This window comes from Embiotoca jacksoni, unplaced genomic scaffold (genome assembly GCF_022577435.1).
Source record: "Embiotoca jacksoni isolate LCO1_2020_lvr unplaced genomic scaffold, fEmbJac1.0.p SCAF_104, whole genome shotgun sequence".
Taxonomy (NCBI): Eukaryota; Metazoa; Chordata; class Actinopteri; family Embiotocidae; genus Embiotoca; species Embiotoca jacksoni.
In genome coordinates, this window is record NW_027185235.1 from 447,082 (window position 1) to 466,347 (window position 19,266).

The 19,266-nt window shown below is 49.8% G+C and overlaps 2 protein-coding genes across 3 annotated transcripts in view; one reads left to right on the top strand and one right to left on the bottom strand.

Moving 5' to 3' along the window:
• The window catches only part of LOC138214035 (E3 ubiquitin-protein ligase RNF123), a 45,797-nt gene extending 33,361 nt beyond the window's left edge, over positions 1-12,436 (bottom strand). The window contains exons 1-23 of one of the 2 annotated variants that reach the window (XM_069175395.1): positions 12,239-12,436; positions 10,808-10,920; positions 10,205-10,289; positions 9,427-9,506; positions 9,198-9,295; positions 9,046-9,100; positions 8,882-8,967; positions 8,256-8,342; positions 8,113-8,180; positions 7,786-7,911; positions 7,236-7,350; positions 6,917-7,021; positions 6,316-6,441; positions 6,009-6,101; positions 5,862-5,935; positions 5,670-5,787; positions 5,088-5,226; positions 4,812-4,873; positions 3,374-3,445; positions 2,208-2,328; positions 2,033-2,134; positions 1,525-1,625; positions 513-705 (exon numbers count right to left, since the gene is read on the bottom strand). In XM_069175395.1, coding sequence (XP_069031496.1) covers positions 513-705; positions 1,525-1,625; positions 2,033-2,134; positions 2,208-2,328; positions 3,374-3,445; positions 4,812-4,873; positions 5,088-5,226; positions 5,670-5,787; positions 5,862-5,935; positions 6,009-6,101; positions 6,316-6,441; positions 6,917-7,021; positions 7,236-7,350; positions 7,786-7,911; positions 8,113-8,180; positions 8,256-8,342; positions 8,882-8,967; positions 9,046-9,100; positions 9,198-9,295; positions 9,427-9,506; positions 10,205-10,289; positions 10,808-10,889 — 2,188 coding nt within the window. In that variant the 5' untranslated portion in view covers positions 10,890-10,920; positions 12,239-12,436. The remainder of the gene's footprint in view (positions 1-512; positions 706-1,524; positions 1,626-2,032; positions 2,135-2,207; positions 2,329-3,373; positions 3,446-4,811; positions 4,874-5,087; positions 5,227-5,669; positions 5,788-5,861; positions 5,936-6,008; positions 6,102-6,315; positions 6,442-6,916; positions 7,022-7,235; positions 7,351-7,785; positions 7,912-8,112; positions 8,181-8,255; positions 8,343-8,881; positions 8,968-9,045; positions 9,101-9,197; positions 9,296-9,426; positions 9,507-10,204; positions 10,290-10,807; positions 10,921-12,238) is intronic. The other variant, XM_069175399.1, reaches the window with a different exon arrangement.
• A 1,324-nt stretch (positions 12,437-13,760) lies between these two features.
• On the top strand, positions 13,761-18,512 carry aldh4a1 (aldehyde dehydrogenase 4 family, member A1). Its single transcript, XM_069175434.1, has 15 exons — positions 13,761-13,922; positions 14,527-14,620; positions 14,694-14,786; positions 14,869-14,916; positions 15,002-15,157; positions 15,343-15,492; positions 15,565-15,639; positions 15,742-15,929; positions 16,000-16,073; positions 16,148-16,344; positions 16,444-16,491; positions 16,577-16,729; positions 17,159-17,280; positions 17,395-17,513; positions 17,703-18,512. Exons 1-15 carry the CDS (start codon positions 13,882-13,884, stop codon positions 17,813-17,815), a joined length of 1,671 nt encoding a protein of 556 aa, XP_069031535.1. The 5' UTR covers positions 13,761-13,881; the 3' UTR covers positions 17,816-18,512.
• The last annotated feature ends 754 nt before the right edge of the window (positions 18,513-19,266 follow it).

The window sequence follows — 19,266 nt, forward strand, 5'->3', positions numbered from 1 at the left end:
TTGTAGCAGTGAGTGGTGGATCACAAGTGGAAGGTGCCGACTGTTACGAAGTCCGATCAGAGTTCAAACATCAACAACCAGACCAGGTGACCAGTTTTAACAGTTTCAGTCTTGCCTGAGGAGCTCAGCAGCAGGACTCTAACGGCCTCTAAAAGGCTCAAACAGCCTCTAACGGGCTCTAAAGGTCTCTAAAGGCCTCTAACGGCCTCTAGCGGGCTCTAAACAGCTCTAACGGGCTCCAAAGGTCTCTAAAGGGCTCTGACAGCCTCTAAAGGCCTCGAACGGGCTCCAACGGTCTCTAACGGGCCTTAACGGGCTTTACCAGGCTCTAAAGGCCTCTAATGGCCTGCTGAAATCTGTGCTCCATTCTGGTTCCTGTCATGACTCAGCAGAGAGTCTTATTGAATTCAGCTGGCAGCAGGAGGGAGGATAACGACAGTATGGTGATGTGTATATATATATATATATAAATATAATGAGTACTGTCAGCTGTGATCAGAATGAACACTTACTGTCCTCCTCGGTGCGCTGCTCCACTGTCAGCGTCCGAACCTTCACCTTCTCTGGCTGGCTCAAAGGCCGTCGAGGCGTCATCAGGCTGACCGCCGCCGTGCTCAGGAACCGGTTGGCCCGACCCAACGTGGGAGAACTCAGCCAGCTGGGCCTCGCTAGAGCTCCGCCCATTGCTGCAGCGCCAAACGGCCTCTGTGGACACATCAATCAATAGTTCATATGAATATAGTATACATGTAAACACACCTGATCTGTTTCTATATATCTATAACCTGTATACATGTAAACACACCTGATCTATGTTTCTATACATCTATAACATGTATACATGTAAACACACCTGATCTATGTTTCTATATATCTATAACCTGTGTACATGTAAACACACCTGATCTGTGTTTCTATACATCTATAACCTATATACATGTAAACACACCTGATCTGTTTCTATATATCTATAACTTGTATACATGTAAACACACCTGATCTATGTTTCTATACATCTATAACCTGTGTACATGTAAACACACCTGATCTGTGTTTCTATATATCTATAACCTGTATACATGTAAACACACCTGATCTGTTTCTATATATCTATAACATGTATAAATGTAAACACACCTGATCTGTTTCTATATATCTATAACTTGTATACATATAAACACACCTGATCTATGTTTCTATACATCTATAACCTGTGTACATGTAAACACACCTGATCTGTGTTTCTATATATCTATAACCTGTGTACATGTAAACACACCTGATCTGTTTCCATATATCTATAATATGTATACATGTAAACACACCTGATCTGTGTTTCTATATATCTATAACATGTATACATGTAAACACTAAACACACCTGATCTATGTTTCTATATATCTATAACCTGTATACATGTAAACACACCTGATCTATGTTTCTATATATCTATAACCTGTATACATGTAAACACACCTGATCTATGTTTCTATATATCTATAACCTGTATACATGTAAACACACCTGAGCTGCGCCGCTCTCCTCGTCCTCGTCCAGGTCGTCCATGGAGGAGGACTGAATCTCTGCCGGGTCGATGACTATGTTGGCTTTACTGGCCAGATCATCTGGAGGACAGACAGAGACATCAGAAGACGGACGGAGATGGCCGGAGACAGACGTAGGAAGACATCATGTGTTACTGAAGATCTGAAACCTTTTAATGAAAATCTGTTAGCAGGTTTCACTTCCTGAAAGGTTTCAGTGTCTCAGTGAGAGACAGACCGTCCTGTCTCCTTGTGTCTCAGTGTCCCAGAAGGACAGTGCTGCCTGTCCCTCAGTTAAACTGATCAGTGATGTGATGCTGGTAGAACAGCAGGTGATGAAGGACAGATGGAGTCTTCATCACTGATTCACTAATGCAGGCTAGACAGACTGATGAAGAGGATGGAGGAAGAGGACCTCTTCCCTACTCTTCCATCCTCCTCCCTCATCCTCCAGACCTCAGGGACAGTCTTCCTGTGGACACACTGACCTTTGAGGGTCTTCTTCAGGTGGGAGAGCAGCCCTCCAAGTCTCTGCAGGTCAAAGTAGTCCACCTTCCCATTGTAGAAGAGCTGGGGGGGGACGTAGGACTCTGGAGGACAGAGAGGACCGTTAGAGGAGGAGGAGGGAGCAGGGAGGAAGAGGAGGAGGAGGAGGTCTGCTACCTTCACTGCTGAAGCTGCTGGGACTCTTCCTGCTTCCTTCGTCCCAGCAGGATCTGACAGCTGTGATGAGGCGGTGCAGGAAACACACCATGTACTCTGGAGGACACAGAGCTGTGGGGTGCTGACATCACACACACACACACACACGGACACACACACATGGACATGGACACACACGGACGGACGCACACACAGACACACACACACACACACACACACACAGACAGACAGATGAATTAGTAAAAGTCTCTGGCTCCAGCTGTTCTGCAGGTAAACCACCTGTTCTCAGTTTTTATAGTTCTCCCGTAGTTCTCATAGTTCTGCTGTTCTCTTGTAGTTCTCACGTAGTTCTCCTGTTCTCGTGTGGTTCTCGTATGGTTCTCGTGTGGTGCTCTTGTGGTTCGCGTGTGGTTCGCGTGTGGTTCGCGTGTAGTGCTCGTGTGGTTCGCATGTAGTGCTCGTGTGGTTCTCGTGTAGTGCTCGTGTGGTTCTTGTGTGGTTCTCGTGTAGTGCTCGTGTGGTTCTCGTATGGTTCTCGTATGGTTCTCGTGTAGTTCTCGTGTGGTGCTCTTGTGGTTCGCGTGTGGTTCGCGTGTGGTTCGCGTGTAGTGCTCGTGTGGTTCTCGTGTAGTGCTCGTGTGGTTCTTGTGTGGTTCTCGTGTAGTGCTCGTGTGGTTCTTGTGTGGTTCTCGTGTAGTGCTCGTGTGGTTCTCGTATGGTTCTCGTGTGGTTCTCGTGTGGTTCTCGTGTGGTGCTCTTGTGGTTCGCGTGTGGTTTGCGTGTAGTGCTTGTGTGGTTCTTGTGTGGTTCTCGTGTAGTGCTCGTGTGGTTCTTGTGTGGTTCTCGTGTAGTGCTCGTGTGGTTCTCGTGTGGTTCTCGTGTAGTGCTCGTGTGGTTCTCGTGTGGCTCTCGTGTGGTTCTCGTGTGGTGCTCGTGTAGTGCTCGTGTGGTTCTCGTGTGGCTCTCGTGTGGTTCTCGTGTAGTGCTCGTGTGGTTCTCGTATGGTTCTCGTGTGGTTCTCGTGTAGTGCTCGTGTAGTGCTCGTGTGGTGCTCGTGTGGTTCTCGTGTAGTGCTCGTGTGGTGCTCGTGTAGTGCTCGTGTAGTGCTCGTGTGGTTCTCGTGTGGTTCTCGTATGGTTCTCGTGCAGTTCTCGTGTGGTTCTCACCCCTCTGTTGCTGGCGTTCTCCTGCAGGAACTTCCTGAACTTGTTGAGGAAAATGTAGCGAGATGCTTCACCCTGAGGACACACACCACTCATTACCTCGTCATCATCACCATCATCATCACCACCACCATCACCACCCATCATCATCCCCACCATCATCATCATCATTATCAGCACCAGCCGCCATCATCATCATCAGCACCACCACCATCATCATCAGCCATCATCATCACCACCATCATCATTATCACCACCACCACCACCATCAGCCATCATCTTCATCACCACCACCCATCATCACCACCCATCATCATCACCACCATCATCACCACCACCCATTATCATCATCACCACCACCATCATCACCACCACCATCACCACCACCATCATCACCACCATCATCATCACCACCACCACCATCATCATCACCACCATCATCATCACCACCATCATCACCACAAGACATCATCACCACCATCATCACCGCCATCATCACCACAAGACATCACCACCACCATCATCATCACCACAAGACATCATCACCACCATCATCACCACCACCATCATCATCACCACAAGACATCATCACCACCATCATCACCACCCATCATCATCACCACCATCATCACCACCACCCATTATCATCATCACCACCACCATCATCACCACCACCATCATTATCATCACCACCATCATCATCACCACCACCACCATCATCATCACCACCATCATCATCACCACCACCACCATCATCATCACCACCATCATCACCATCATCATCACCACCATCATCACCACAAGACATCACCACCACCATCATCATCACCACAAGACATCATCACCACCATCATCACCACCACCATCATCATCACCACAAGACATCATCACCACCATCATCACCACCATCATCACCACAAGACATCATCACCACCATCATCACCACCACCATCATCACCACCATCATCACCACCACCATCATCACCACAAGACATCACCACCATCACCACCACCATCACCACCACCATCATCACCACCACCATCATCACCACCATCATCACCACCACCACCATCACCACCACCATCATCACCACCACCATCACCACCACCACCACCATCACCACCACCATCATCACCACCATTATCACCACCACCACCATCACCACCACCATCACCACCACCATCATCACCACCACCATCACCACCACCATCACCACCATCACCACCACCATCATCACCACCATCATCACCACCACCATCATCACCACAAGACATCACCACCATCACCACCACCATCACCACCACCACCATCACCACCACCATCACCACCACCATCATCACCACCACCATCACCACCACCATCATCACCACCACCATCATCATCACCATGTCAGCTTCAATCAGTGTTTAAATATTGATGATCAATAAAAACTGGACGTACCGACGTTTTATCCTTGTTGTTGAGGAGTAGCCTCAAAATGTGAACCTGCAGCTCCTCCACCACTGGAGGAAGAGGAGGGAGGGAGGAGGAGGAGGCAAAGGAGGGAGGGAGGGAGGGAGGAGGCGAAGAAGGCAGAGGAGGAGGGAGGGAGAGAGAAAAGAAGGAGGAGGAAAGAGGGAGGATGAGAAGAAGGAGGTGAGAGGAAGTCAGATTCATTGATTAACCCTTTAATGAAAGAACAAACAGGAAGTGAACAGAACAGGAAGTGAGTCTGACCTTCGATCCTCTTCTTCAGCCTCTGGCAGCCTCTCTCATACGCGCGACGCCTCAGACGCTCGTCTGCACTCTCATCTTTAGGGTCCCGTTCGTCTTTACCCTGAGACAACAGGACACGTGAGACAGGACCCGTTTCACCCTGAGACAGCAGGACACGTGAGACAGGACACGTTTTACCCTGAGACACAACAGGACACGTGAGACAGAACCCGTTTCACCCTGAGACGTGTCCTGTCACAACAGGACACGTCTGTCCTGCTCCTCAGAAAAAAACAGCTAAAAGAACAGATAATGTTCAAACTAAATATGAATCTTATTAAACAGGAGGACACGCCCATCACTTCTGAAACCCCTCCCACTTTGGAGAGGGGGCGGGGTTAAACAGTCTTAAGTTCTTGATCTTATTACTCAGACCGACAGATAGAAAACAGCTGACTGTGTCTGTTCCTCCTGTTCTGATTTCACACCAAAGTCCAGTCAGATTTCAGCTCATTTAGAAGCTGCAGACTCAGTTGAACTGAATCTGTCTCAGTAGGAGGAGTAAACAGGAGGAGGAGTAAACAGCAGGTGAGGAGGTGTTACCTCCTTGTCGAAGTGTGTGGGCCACCAGGTGGTCGGGATGAGCTCCTCTAGCCCCGCCTCCTTCACTCTCAGAGGAGTCTTAATGTAAAAGAAAACGACGGAACGCAGAACATCGAACGTAGATGTGTGTTAAGGAGACAAGTTCACTGATGTAGAGACCCCCCCCCCACACACACACACACACAAGGATATAGGACATTGTTGAGCAGGTACTTCCTGGATTTCTCGTGGCGTAGGATGGCGGTGGTCAGACGCAGGTAATGAATCTGGAACCATCAACATGGAAACATCAGAACACCTGAGGAGGGGGAGGAGCTTCACACTGATATGTGGTCTCACCTGGAAGCCAAGGTCAGGGATGATGGGGGAGAAGCGGTACGCTCTGAGGAGGGACATCATCAGCTGCTTCAGACACTCATTCACCTCGTAGTCCTGGAGTCACAGACAGGTATGTAGGGGGCGTGGTCAGTGATGGTTCAGGTGTAGGGGGCGGGGTGTGTCTGATGGTTCAGGTGTAGGGGGCGGAGTCTGTGTGATGGTTCAGATGTAGGGGCAGGGTCTATCTGTGATGTTTCAGGCGTAGGGGTGGGGTCTGTGTGACGGTTCAGGTGTAGGGGGCGTGGTCTGTCTGATACTTCCTGCTCACCTCCATCAGCAGCCAGAAGAGGTCTAGCAGCTGCTGTATGAGAGGATGTTCATCCACGGAGCCTCCACCCTCCAGGATCCCCAACAGGAAGTTCATTAGCACGTCCTCCACCAGGTACACCTTACACTAACACACACACACACACACACACGCACACACACACACACACAGAGCTAGAAGAATTAAAATCAGCTGTAAACAGGTGTCATTATTAGTGTATAAGAGCTGCTGTTCTATAATAAATTTCCTCCTCTTGGTGTCACAGCTTCATGTGGACATTTAAAAGGACATTTAAAAACTCTGAAAACGCTTCTCATCGTGAACACATTATGTTTCTGTCTTTAAAACTCTTTGATCACATTTACATGAATGGAAATCATGTTTTTAAGAGTTGATGTCGTCTGGTTTCACTGACAACACCGTCCTACTGTCTTTCAGTGTCCTTATGTGTTGTTCCTCACACCTCCACCAGGTGGTGCCAGAGTCCTAGTCAAAGTGGGTTTTACACTCTGACATCAATACAGGTTAAAAACTGCTGACATCATCATTTCACACAGAACTACAGGAAGTGTCACAGAAGTACAGGAAGTGACTGTCTCACCATGAGAGGAGCGAAGTGGTTGAAGATGTGAGCCAGAGTGATGAGGATGGTCGGTTCTCCGTGAAGTCTCCAGACAGCACAGTCTCTGTCCACCAGCCTGTCCTCCTGCGACACACACACACACACACACACACACACACACACACACACACACACACACACACACACACACACACACACACACACACACACCTCAGAGTCCACCTTCTGTTCTACAGGACCACCCGGAGGACACAAAGCACCGGGACACGTTCAGGACAATAACTGTCCCCCAGTAAAGGGACAGAGACAGAGACAGACTGAGGGACAGGTGTCCTACCTGGCTGTCGATGGCGGTGGACAGGACGTTCTTGATGTAGCCCAGCAGCTTCTGAGCCTTCATCAGGTCTCCAGCAGGGGGGTTCTGAAGCGGCAGGTATCCATCCACAGGGTACGTAGACCGCTCAGGTTAAAGACAAACACAGAGTCCATGGACAGAAAGGGGACATCATGTCTCTTTAAATCTGACCCGAGTGGTCTGCATGACTACAACTGGTCTCCATGACTACAACCAGTCTCCATCCACACTGACTGAGTGTCTCTGCTGAGCTCAGAGAAGATTCACATCCACAAAACGTCTGGTTAAAAGTTTTAGATCAGTCCCACTCTCACCTTCAAACTGTTTGTACTTCCTGTTACACTTCCGTGGAAATAAACTCCTTCAGGTTTTACTTAAAACATGAAACATGAAGCAAACTGCAGTTCATCAAACAGCCACTGGAGGCTCAAGACACACAGACACTATGGTAACAAGACAACAGAGGAAGAACAGAGGAAGAAGAGGAGTGATGAAGAAGAGTGATGATGATGAAGGTGCTCTGAGAGGATATCTGAGAGGTCTACTGCCGAAGTTAAAAGCCACCGACTCTTTGAAGGACAGACTGATGGCGGGAAAGTAGGCGACACCAGGACCTGTCTTAATGTTGGTGAAGGCTATCCCGAGAGACTGACCGTTCCTGAGGACAGAGGGACAGGGGGACAGTGACAGGGGGACAGAGGGAGAGGGGAACACACATCATTGATCAGGAAGTAAACCTGGAAGTTCTCTGTTCTGTAAACATCACACAGCAGCTGGTTAGCTTAGCTTAGCATAAAGACTGTAAACGGATGGAAACTGCTAGCCTCACTACAAACTGAACTAAAGGAGAGGGACGCACAGGCAGAAGGTGATGGTCCCCTCGTCCAGGTCGACGAGACAGCTGACGATGTCCCCGGCGGCCCAGGACTGAGGGACAGAATCGGAGTTTAGTTGCAGACAGACAGACAGGATTGAGACGGACTGCTGCAAGTGAGGACTCACCTTCCCGTAGTTGGTGGTCGTCACGTTCCACTTCCTCACTCTGTTCCCGTCGTAAGCATACGAGTCGGGAGTGTCGCCCACCCCCTCCTGAAACACACACACCCACAGTTACTACTGGGGGGGGGGGGGTCTGTGTGTGTGTGTGTGTGTGTGTGTGTGTGTGTGTCTGTGTGTGTGTGTGTGTGTGTGTGTGTGTCTGTGTGTGTGTGTGTGTGTGTGTGTGTCTATGTGTCTGTGTGTGTGTGTGTGTGTGTGTGTGTGTGTGTGTGTCTGTGTGTGTGTGTGTGTGTGTGTGTGTGTCTGTGTGTGTGTGTGTGTGTGTCTGTGTGTGTGTGTGTGTGTGTGTGTGTGTCTATGTGTCTGTGTGTGTGTGTGTGTGTGTGTGTGTGTGTGTGTGTGTGTCTGTGTGTGTGTGTGTGTGTGTGTATGTGTGTGTGTGTGTGTGTGTGTGTGTGTGTGTGTGTGTCTATGTGTGTGTGTGTGTGTGTGTATGTGTGTGTGTGTCTATGTGTGTGTGTCTATGTGTCTGTGTGTGTGTGTCTATGTGTCTATGTGTGTGTGTGTGTGTGTGTGTGTGTGTGTGTGTGTGTGTGTGTGTGTGTGTGTGTGTGTGTGTGTATTTGTACCTCCTGGTTGAAGCGACAGTTCAGAGTACACCATCCGATCTGCATCAGACCCTGAGAGGAGATCAGAACCTCGTAGGCCCATTTACCTGCAGACAGGAAGAGCAGGTAAGGGGGGAGGAGTCATCAACAGAAACAGGAAGCACAGGTGGGGTGGGAGGAGTTACCTTTGTACACACAAGTGGTGGCTCTGATGGAGCTGAAGTTACTGTGTCCGATGACCTGAGAGGACACACATGGTTTCATACAGAGACAGGAAATAGCTGCTGGTGATATCATCACACTGTCAGCCAATCAGGGCTCAGCGTGTCTGTCTTACCCCGAGCAGGTCGTCGTCCACAAACAGAAGTCCTTCGAAACCGCTGGTGTGATCGAGGACGACCGGCTGAGGACCCAGACGACCTTCACCACACTGATCTACACACACACACACACACACACACACACACACACAACACACACACAACACACACACACACACACACACAGGTCAGCTGCGGTCCTGCATTTCCCCCCCCCCCCCCCCAGTGATCAATAACTGTCCTCACCCTTGATGTCGTCGGCTGGTTCCCCTTCAGACAGAAGTTTCTCCAGGTGGGAACCGAGGTCCTGGAAACCAAGAGGCTTCCTGGAGGAGGAGGAGGAGGAGGAGGAGGAGGTGGTGATGAACTTTGTGTTTGGTTTATTGATCAGAAACAGACTGAATCAACTGACTGACTGCAGTGACTCAGTGTCGCCTCCTAACACTCAAAGTGGAACTGCAGGACTGAAGTAACAGTTATTATATTAAATCTGACAGCTAAAGTTTCAAAAATAAATAAATGAGTTAATGCAAAGAAAAACTATGAAATAAAACAAATAAAGACTGAAAATAAAAATGAATAAAAAGAAGACTTCACAAAAGTTTTTACAAAGTTAAAAGAACAGTTTGGTTTCCTGAATTCTTGCACGTTATTTTATTTCCACATACAAAGTTGTGTTGTTGTGAGTTCATGTGTCAGAGCAGCAGCTGTTCGGCTAAAGTTAGAACTGCAGAGGAAACATGAGGCTGCTGGACGAGAGACAGACAGGAGGACAGGAGAGAGACAGGAGGACAGACAGGAGGACAGGAGAGAGACAGGAGGACAGACAGGAGGACAGGAGAGAGACAGGAGGACAGACAGGAGGACAGACAGGAGGACAGACAGGAGGACAGGAGAGAGACAGGAGGACAGACAGGAGGACAGGAGGACAGACAGGAGGACAGGAGAGAGACAGGAGGACAGACAGGAGGACAGACAGGAGGACAGACAGGAGGACAGACAGGAGGACAGATTGGTGAGTTACCTGAGGGAGGCCAGCGCCGGCCCCTGCTTGGTGGATGGAAACACATGATGCAGGTAGTCACTCAGCAGCTTCTCATTCACGATGCCTGACGGAGGAACCAGAACCAGAACCAGAACCAGCTTAATACACAGAGGTCTGACTCACAATAACATTATTATCATCATACAATAATTCATATCATGTGACTGAGGACTGTTCAGGATAAAGCGGGTATAGATAATGGATGGAAGTTATTGAACTTTTACAAACAGGAAGTACACCGTTGTCATCGTTTCGTCTGGATTTGTTCATTTTCAGTAAAACAGAAGCAGAAGTGAGTGAGCAGCTCCTGGCTGCAGTGCATCATGGGTAATCACACCACCAGGAGACCGAAGGAAACTTAAAAACAGACAGATTCTCATACAGCTTCTGAACCGTCTGTTTCTCTGGAGCTTTATTCTGAAAGGACATCAGAGGTGATGATGTCATCAGGAAGAGGTGGTCACTCTGAACATACGTGTTTCATGTGTGTGACTTCAAGTCTGACACTGAAACCAACTTCCTGTTTTTATAACACCTACAGTCACCTGTCAAATGCACCCGTCTCAGGTGTTCACAGCTCACCTGTAGCTTTAGGTTTGTCCGTGTCCGAGGCCAGCCGGTAGTTGCGGCGGGTTAGAGCGGTTCCGCCTCCCTTCGAGCTCATGCTGTCTGCCTGGAGTCAGCTGACCCATACGCTGTTATCGACCAATCACAGAGGAGAAGGGGACAGGTCAGTGACATCACATCCAGTTAATCACATGTTCTATCATCGTCCTCCCGGTTTCCTGTCCTGGAGACACTGTGTACTTGTACTGCAGGAAGCTGACAGTACTGTGTACTCATACTGTATACTGTGTACTTGTACTGTATACTACATGAAGCTGACAGTACTGTGTACACGTACTGTATACTGTGTACTACATGAAGCTGTCAGTACTATGTACTTGTACTACATGAAGCTGACAGTACTGTGTACTCTTACTGTATACAGTGTACTGGTACTGTATACTACATGAAGCTGACAGTACTGTGTACTCATACTGTATACGGTGTACTTGTACTGCATGAAGCTGACTACTGTGTACTTGTACTACATGAAGTTGACAGTACTGTGTACTCATACTGTATACTGTGTACTTGTACTACATGAAGTTGACAGTAGTGTACTCGTACTGTATACTCATACTGTGTACTCTTACTGTATACTTGTACTACATGAAGTTGAAAGTACCGTGTACTTGTACCGTGTACCGTGTACGTGTACCGTATACTGTGTACGTGTACTTGTACCGTGTACTGTGTACTTGTACTGTGTACTTGTACTGTATACGTGTACTGTGTACCGTATACGGTGTACTTGTACCGTGTACTTTGTACTTGTACCGTATACTGTGTACTTGTACCGTGTACTGTATACTGTGTACTTGTATCGTGTACTGTATACTGTATACCGTGTACTTGTACCGTGTACTGTGTATTTGTACCGTGTACTTGTACTGTGTACGTGTACCATGTACCGTGTACTGTGTACTTGTACCGTGTACTGTCTACTGTGTACTTGTACCGTATACTGTCTACTGTGTACTTGTACCATGTACCGTGTACTGTGTACTTGTACCGTATACTGTCTACTGTGTACTTGTACCGTGTACTGTATACTTGTACCGTGTACTTGTGCCGTGTACCTGTACCGTGTACTTGTACCGTGTACTGTGTACTTGTACTGTGTACTTGTACCGTGTACTTGTACTGTTCTCGGGTAAAATAGAGCAGCTTCACAGTTAGCCGGACTGTTGCCATGCTAACTAGCCTCGGTTCTCTCAGCGGCCCGGTGACTTGCAGCTGCCGGCCTGACAGATACTGTCCTGCCGGACTCTGTCGGGTGAAGGTCGGGTAAATTGTCTGGCCCGTCTGAACCGGTTAACAGTGTCTCGGCTCGGCTCGGCTCAGTTTGGCTCCTAAGCGGTCTGTTAGCTGTCATTTAGCTAGCGGCTAACGGCCGGCAGCACCTACCGTGTCCCGGGCTCAGACGAGCCGCAGCTCCGCGGCTCCGCTGTCGGCCGCCGGTGGTTCCGCTGTCGGCCGCCGGTGGTTCCGATATTCCGGGTGATGAAGAGCAGCTGAGCAGCTGTCGAGAGTTCGACGCTAATTACAGTCCGTTCCCACCACAACAACCTGCCTGTCAACGCCTGTCACGGTACGGGGCGCCGCTTGGGACAAAATACAGAAACACGCAAAAACAAAAAGGAGGCGGAGCTTCAGCACATGGAACTACTTCCCGCGCGCTCCTTGCAACCATCAGCTGTCGGTCCTCGTTCCTCTTCAGGAGAACATGGAGGACTGATGACGGCTGAAACTACAAACACTCAACACGTAATGTTGTTGCTTTACAATGTCACAAAGATATTTATAAAATACATTTTAAAAAATATCATTTTGAGCAGAAACACATGAAAAATGTGTCTGAATGTGAAAAACAGAAATTGTGATTTGTCTGGGGTTTGTCTCCATCGTGTGGTCGGTATGTGTCATTACAGTCTGGTGACATTCAGAACCTCAGAACACCTGCAGAACCCGCAGCAGCATTCATATCCAGAACTGATGAAGAATCACGTCGACGGAATCAGTCCGCGACTCCTCATAAATTGGTACATGACATGTTTATATTACTGATTTAGTTATTTATTTACTTTTGTTGTTAGTTTGTTTGCTCGTTTTTCTCAACTATCACCAAAATAAATGTATAAATAAGACAGATTGAATTATTAATTTGTCAAAGTTATGATAGTAGTAAGACATGTTATAATACCAGTACGAATAATTGTTGTTGTAATTAAACATATTAGAGACATTAATAAATCAGAGAAATGAAAAATAAATAAATCAATTTGTAGCTTGAGTTGAGTTCAGCTTTGAAGAGTTTATGATATAATCATATATCATTGATACGATATAGATATATCTACATGCACGAGCTAAAAAAAAGTCTCGATGTGTAAGAGCGTGGAAATGGAGGAAAATGGAGGATGATTTCACAGAATTAATGAGCTGAATCAAGATTTTATAATCATAAAGTCAACACTCTTATCTAAGTGTGAACTATGAGTTGATCATCTGCAGTAATAAAACCATGATTATCATTATTGATTTTAATTCTGGACAAACTATCGAAGTGATCAACTACCGGCGGAAAGATCAAGAACTGGGTCAATATAGAGCCTCGTTCTGATTCCTCACAGGAGGCATCTGATTGGCTGGTCACTTTTCTACTGTTTGCTGATTGGACAGGCACCGACCCGCCTTTGGAAGGTTCCATTTCTTGAAGAGGAGGGTGGAGGAGGTTCCTCGATGGATATTTTACTGTTTTTAAATATAAAGTTTCCTTTTTTGAAATTATATTTGATAAAATATGAGATATATATATCAAACTGTTGTGAAACAGAACAAATGTGGAGGCAGATGGACGAAATCCCTCCGTGAAGTACGTCGTGTGCCCCGCTGAGAGCGCGGTCGTGTTGGAGTGTCCCGGCTGTAACCGTGGGTCTGCTCGGTCAACCGTCTGTTTGCTGTATCTGATCAGGTATCGATCCAGGCGGCAGTTGTGTTCGACGGCTTCTTTTCTCCTTCAGTGGGTCTCGTCAGCGAGTCCCAGGAAGATGCTGCGTGTTCGGGCGGCGGTGTGTCGGTCGTGGAGGGGGTAGGTGCTTCACATGAGCGGACACGAGACTCTTTCAGCCCCGCGTCACTCCTTAAAGACCTGTCAATCATCTGAGGCGGTACTCTGATCAATGACCTGATCGGTGACCTGTCACTGATCACTATAAGTGTGTGTGCGCGTGTGTTACGTAATGATACCTGATCAATAGTTGTTTACGGAGCGGGAAAGTAACGAAGTACATTTCCTCGAATACTTTAACACTCCTTTCCGAGGTAAAGGTCAGGTCAGGTTAGGTCAGGTCAGGTCAGGTCCGGTCCGGTTAGGTCCGGTCCGGTCCGGTCCGGTCAGGTCAGGTTAGGTCCGGTCCGGTCCGGTCAGGTCAGGTCAGGCTCTGGTGCACATGGACTCTGAGAACATCTGTCATGACACCAGCCGGCCCGTTGGCTCCACCCCCTCCAATCCAGCCTGCACCGGTTCAGTGGGTATCAGGTTAATAGGGGGGGGGGGGGGGTAATGACTCATCCAGTCTGAACCGGTTTGATCCGATCTGAGCCGGTTTGATCCAGTCTGACCCGGTCTGATCTGGTTTGATCCAGGTCAGGTCCTGCTGGTCGGTGTGGTTCTGAACTCTGTGCGTTCTCAGGTTCCGGACCTTCCCCTGTTCTTCTGTGGAGGTGACCAACGAGCCCATCCTGAGCTTCAACGAGGGAAGTCCAGAGAGAACGGAGCTGCAGGAGGTCCGAACCTTAAGACACTCTTTAATACACTCAGAACCTCAGTCTGTACTGACCCGATGTGTGTTCCGTCCAGGCGCTGGCCCGTCTGCGTGGCGGGACCGAGGACGTCCCATGTGTGGTGGGAGACGAACACGTGTGGACCAAAGACATCCGATATCAGCTGTCTGTGAGTGAACACATCTCTGCTGACTGGATCAGAACCAGCTGCTGCATCATTCTGATGTCACTGGTTCTGTTTGTCTTCACAGCCCTTCAACCACTCCCACAAGGTGGCCCGGTTCTGCTACGCCGACCAGGTGAGTTCCGACCCGAACCCTTCAGAGGCATTCAGGTCCACCAGGAGTCCGGAACCACATGGTCTTTGTGCTTCATGTGACCCAGGAGCTGATCAACAAAGCCATCGAGGCGTCGGTGGCAGCGAGGAGGGAGTGGGACCTGAAACCGGTCCAGGACCGGGCCCAGATCCTCTTCAAGGCGGCCGACATCATCAGCGGACCCAAGAGAGCAGAGATCCTGGCCAAGACCATGATCGGACAGGTACCGCAGGGTCGGGGGTCAGGTACAGATCCAGGTACCAGGTCGGGGTCAAAGGGTCAGAGGGAAAGAACCATCAGAGGAATCAGCTGCTAAACAAAGACCAGAATGAAGCACAGAGAAAAAGAAAAGACAGTACAGCGTGGTGCATGTGGGCGGAGCTTCAAGCCTCCATTTTGTGTGTCCAGGGGAAGACGGTGGTTCAGGCGGAGATCGACGCGGCTGCAGAGCTCATCGACTTCTTCAGATTTAACGCCAAACACGCCATCGAGCTGCAGACGCAGCAGCCGCTGGACGCCGCCGGGAGCACCAACACAATGCTGTACCGAGGGCTGGAGGTGAGACCAGGACCCCCACCCTGACCCCCACCCTGACCCCTGACCTCACCATGTCTCCATCTTGTCTTTCAGGGGTTTGTCGCCGCCGTGGCTCCGTTTAACTTTACTGCAATCGGAGGAAACCTGGCAGGAACGCCGGCTCTGATGGTGAGAGACTCCTGGTTGGTCCCCCTCCTCCTTCTCCTCCTCCTGACGGGGTCCTGAGGGACAGTCTGGTGTCTCTGATGTCCCCGTGTCTCCGTCTCCCAGGGCAACGTGGTCCTGTGGAAGCCCAGTGACAGTGCCATGTCAGCGAGCTACGCAGTGTACCGGGTCCTGAGGGACAGCGGTCTCCCCCCGAACATCGTCCAGTTCCTCCCGGCCGACGGTCCGGTGTTTGGAGACGCCGTCACGTCCTCGGAGCACCTGGCGGGCATCAACTTCACCGGCAGCGTGCCGTAAGTCTCGCCGCCTGACATGTCGCCCCCTGCTGGCGACACCAGGCGTTCACTGACTCTGTGTTCGTAGGACGTTCAAGCGCCTGTGGAAGCAGGTGGCCCAGAACCTGGACCGGTACCGGAACTTCCCCCGCCTGGCCGGAGGTGAGCGTCTGCGTCCGCCGTCTCCCCCCGTTAACGTGTTGCCGTAGCGACCGGACGACTCTTTGTGTTTTTAGAGTGCGGCGGGAAGAACTTCCACTTCGTCCACTCATCGGCGGACGTCCGGAGCGTCGTCATGGGAACGATCCGCTCGGCCTTCGAGTATGGAGGACAGAAGTGCTCCGCCTGCTCCAGGATGTACGTCCCCGACAGCCTCTGGCCGCAGATCAGGACGCAGCTGCTGGGCGTCCTCGGGGACATCCGGGTGGGAGACGTGAGTGGACACCTGTCTGTCTGTCCAAGGTTCAGACCTCCAGGTGGACGTCCTCTGGTCTGATGAAGTCCGTCTCACGTCTTCTTCTTGTCTTCTCAGCCTGTGGACGACTTCAGCACCTTCTTCTCCGCCGTCATCGACGACAAGGTGAAACCAGACAGACTGTCTCCGTCCTCTCCTTCCTGTGTCTCTGTCCTCTCCTTCCCATGTCTCACTCTGTCTCGTCCTCCAGTCCTTCGCTCGGATCAAGGGGTGGTTGGATCGCGCCCGGTCGTCTCCATCTCTGAGCGTCCTGGCCGGAGGGACATGTGACAACAGGACCGGATACTTCGTGGATCCGACCATTATCGAGACCAAAGACCCGCAGGACGCCATCATGAGCGAGGTACCAACCCGGTTCTGACAGGAACCTTTGAATCCCTCCACTGGTGTCTCTGACCCTGTGTTCCGTGTGCTGTCCCGTGTCCCATGTTGTGTCCCGTGCCCAATGTTGTGTCCCATGTGGTGTTCCGTTTCCCATGTCGTGTCCTTTGTTGTGTCCCCTGTCCTGTCGCGTATCGTGTTCCATGTCGTGCCCCGTGTGGTGTCCTATGTTGTGTCCCGTGTCCCATATCGTGTCCCTTGTGGTGTCCCGTGTCGTGTCCTATGTGGTGTCCCGTGTCCCATATCGTGTCCCTTGTGGTGTCCCGTGTCGTGTCCTATGTGGTGTCCCGTGTCGTGTCACGTGTCGTGACCCATGTCGTGTCCCGTGTCCCATGTGGCGTCCCGTGTCGTGTCCCATGTGGTGTCCCGTGTCGTGTCCCGTGTCCTGCAGGAGATCTTCGGGCCGGTCCTGGTGGTGTTCGTGTACCCTGAGCGGAGCTACAAGGAGGTTCTGCAGCTGATTGACAGCACATCGCCGTACGCTCTGACGGGAGCCGTGTTCGCTCAGGACAAGTAAGACGTGTTCCTCTGCACACGTGTTACATACCTGCTGCCGGATCAGCGTCTCTGGCATCTATCAGGTGGACCTGTGTCCCGTGTTGATCCGTGTTTCCATGGTAACCGTAGGGAGGTGGTGGAGGAGGCGGCCCGCGTCCTGAGGAACGCGGCGGGAAACTACTACGTCAACGATAAGTCCACCGGATCCATCGTCGCCCAGCAGCCGTTCGGCGGCGCCAGAGCTTCAGGTGAGAAGCTGTGAGGTCATAGGTGTGTCAGAGTCTCTTTGATGACATCACCACCTATCACAGTGTTGCTTCTCAGATGTTACTTGATCAGACAATCACTGTCAGTCACTGAAACCTGATGGATGGATGGATGGTTGATTGATTGATTGATTGATTGATTGATTGATGTTAAACTGATCTCTTCTTCAGGCACCAATGATAAACCAGGAGGTCCTCACTACGTCCTGAGGTGGACGTCTCCGCAGGTGGTGAAGGAGACGCACGTCCCCCTGACAGAGTGGAAGTACCCCTACATGGGCTGAGACCCCACCCCCTCTGTGTCCATCTCTCAATCTGTCCAACTATCTGTCCGTCTCTCAATCTGTCCAACTATCGGGGGACTCTTTGGTCCAGTGCAAAGAGTAGACGTCCTCCAGCTTCGGCTCCGTTAGCGTCACTGCTTTTAATTTGACGGGTTCGATTTCAGTCCATTTCCTGTTTCAATCTGAATTCAATCCCAGTTAATAAAAATCAGATAATTGATTAATTTGTCTGAGATAATAAACTGGTTTGTGACTGATCGATCAATCAATAACTAATAATCTCAGGTATAAATAGATTCCAGAATCATGTGGAATCGATTCGTTGATTAATCCATCTGCAGCCGTATCGATCATCCAGTCATCGGTTTTAGATCCTTAATTGTAAATGTTTTCTGGATCACTGTCGCCGTGGAGACGGAATGTTTCCAAAGAAATGATGATCAGTAGTATTGATCAGCAGGTGACACGTCACTGCAGTACAGCCGTCCATCCAGTGGGGGCAGCGTCCCCTGGCGGTCTGTCAGGTGAACTGCGCACTGAACAACTTCAACCTGCTGATGAAATGTTGTGGTTCCACCGGTCCGCTCGGTTCTGATCGGACAGTTCTGATCTTCTAGTTTTGTACTTTAATCTTTCAGATGATTTATAACGTGCCTCTAAACTGTAAATTCAGATTAATAAACTATTACAAACTTTAGTCTTTGTTTCTTCTTTTATCAAAAACACTGAAGGAACACTGGTTCTGGGTGATGTTTTGCTTTATGTGTGTGTGTGTGTGTGTGTGTGGAGGGGGGGGGGGGGGGGGGGGCTCCTTCCAGGTGTGTGTGTGTGTGTAAACAGTCATCAGTGTGTGATGTGTGATGACAGGAAGGGTGTGTGTCGCTGCCGCCTTTCATCTGACGACCAGGACTTAGACAGGAAACGCAAAACACTCATTTCTCTGTTTGATGTTCTGCACCGCAAAGAACCGACAACACCGACACCACGGCCGACTCACAACCAACACACACCTGGACTGTGTGTGTGTGTGTGTGTGTGTGTGTGTGTGCATGGGCCGAGCGTTTCTTCTCATTCAGGAAGTGTTGGATGTTTCGTCGGATCGTTGGAGACGTTCTTCTGTTTGATGAGACTGGAGGCGGTCTGTCGGCTTTACCTGACGACCCATCACGCACCTGGAGGGGCGGAGCCTGAGCAGGTAAAAGCAGGTGAAGGCTGAGCAGTCAGTTTGTGTGAAACTGGAGGACGACGCTGCAGCTGCATCTGAAGGTGAGACAAAGACTGATTTAAAGTAGAACTAGAACCCATTCTCCATGTTGTTGGAGTCTGCATGACGAGGGGCGGAGCCTAAACAACATCTGCCTTCATCCTGCAGCGTTCATCTCTGACGGTCTGAGAGGATCAGAACATCCGTCCGTCGGAACCTTATTCACAGATCTGCTGTGCTCTGTTGT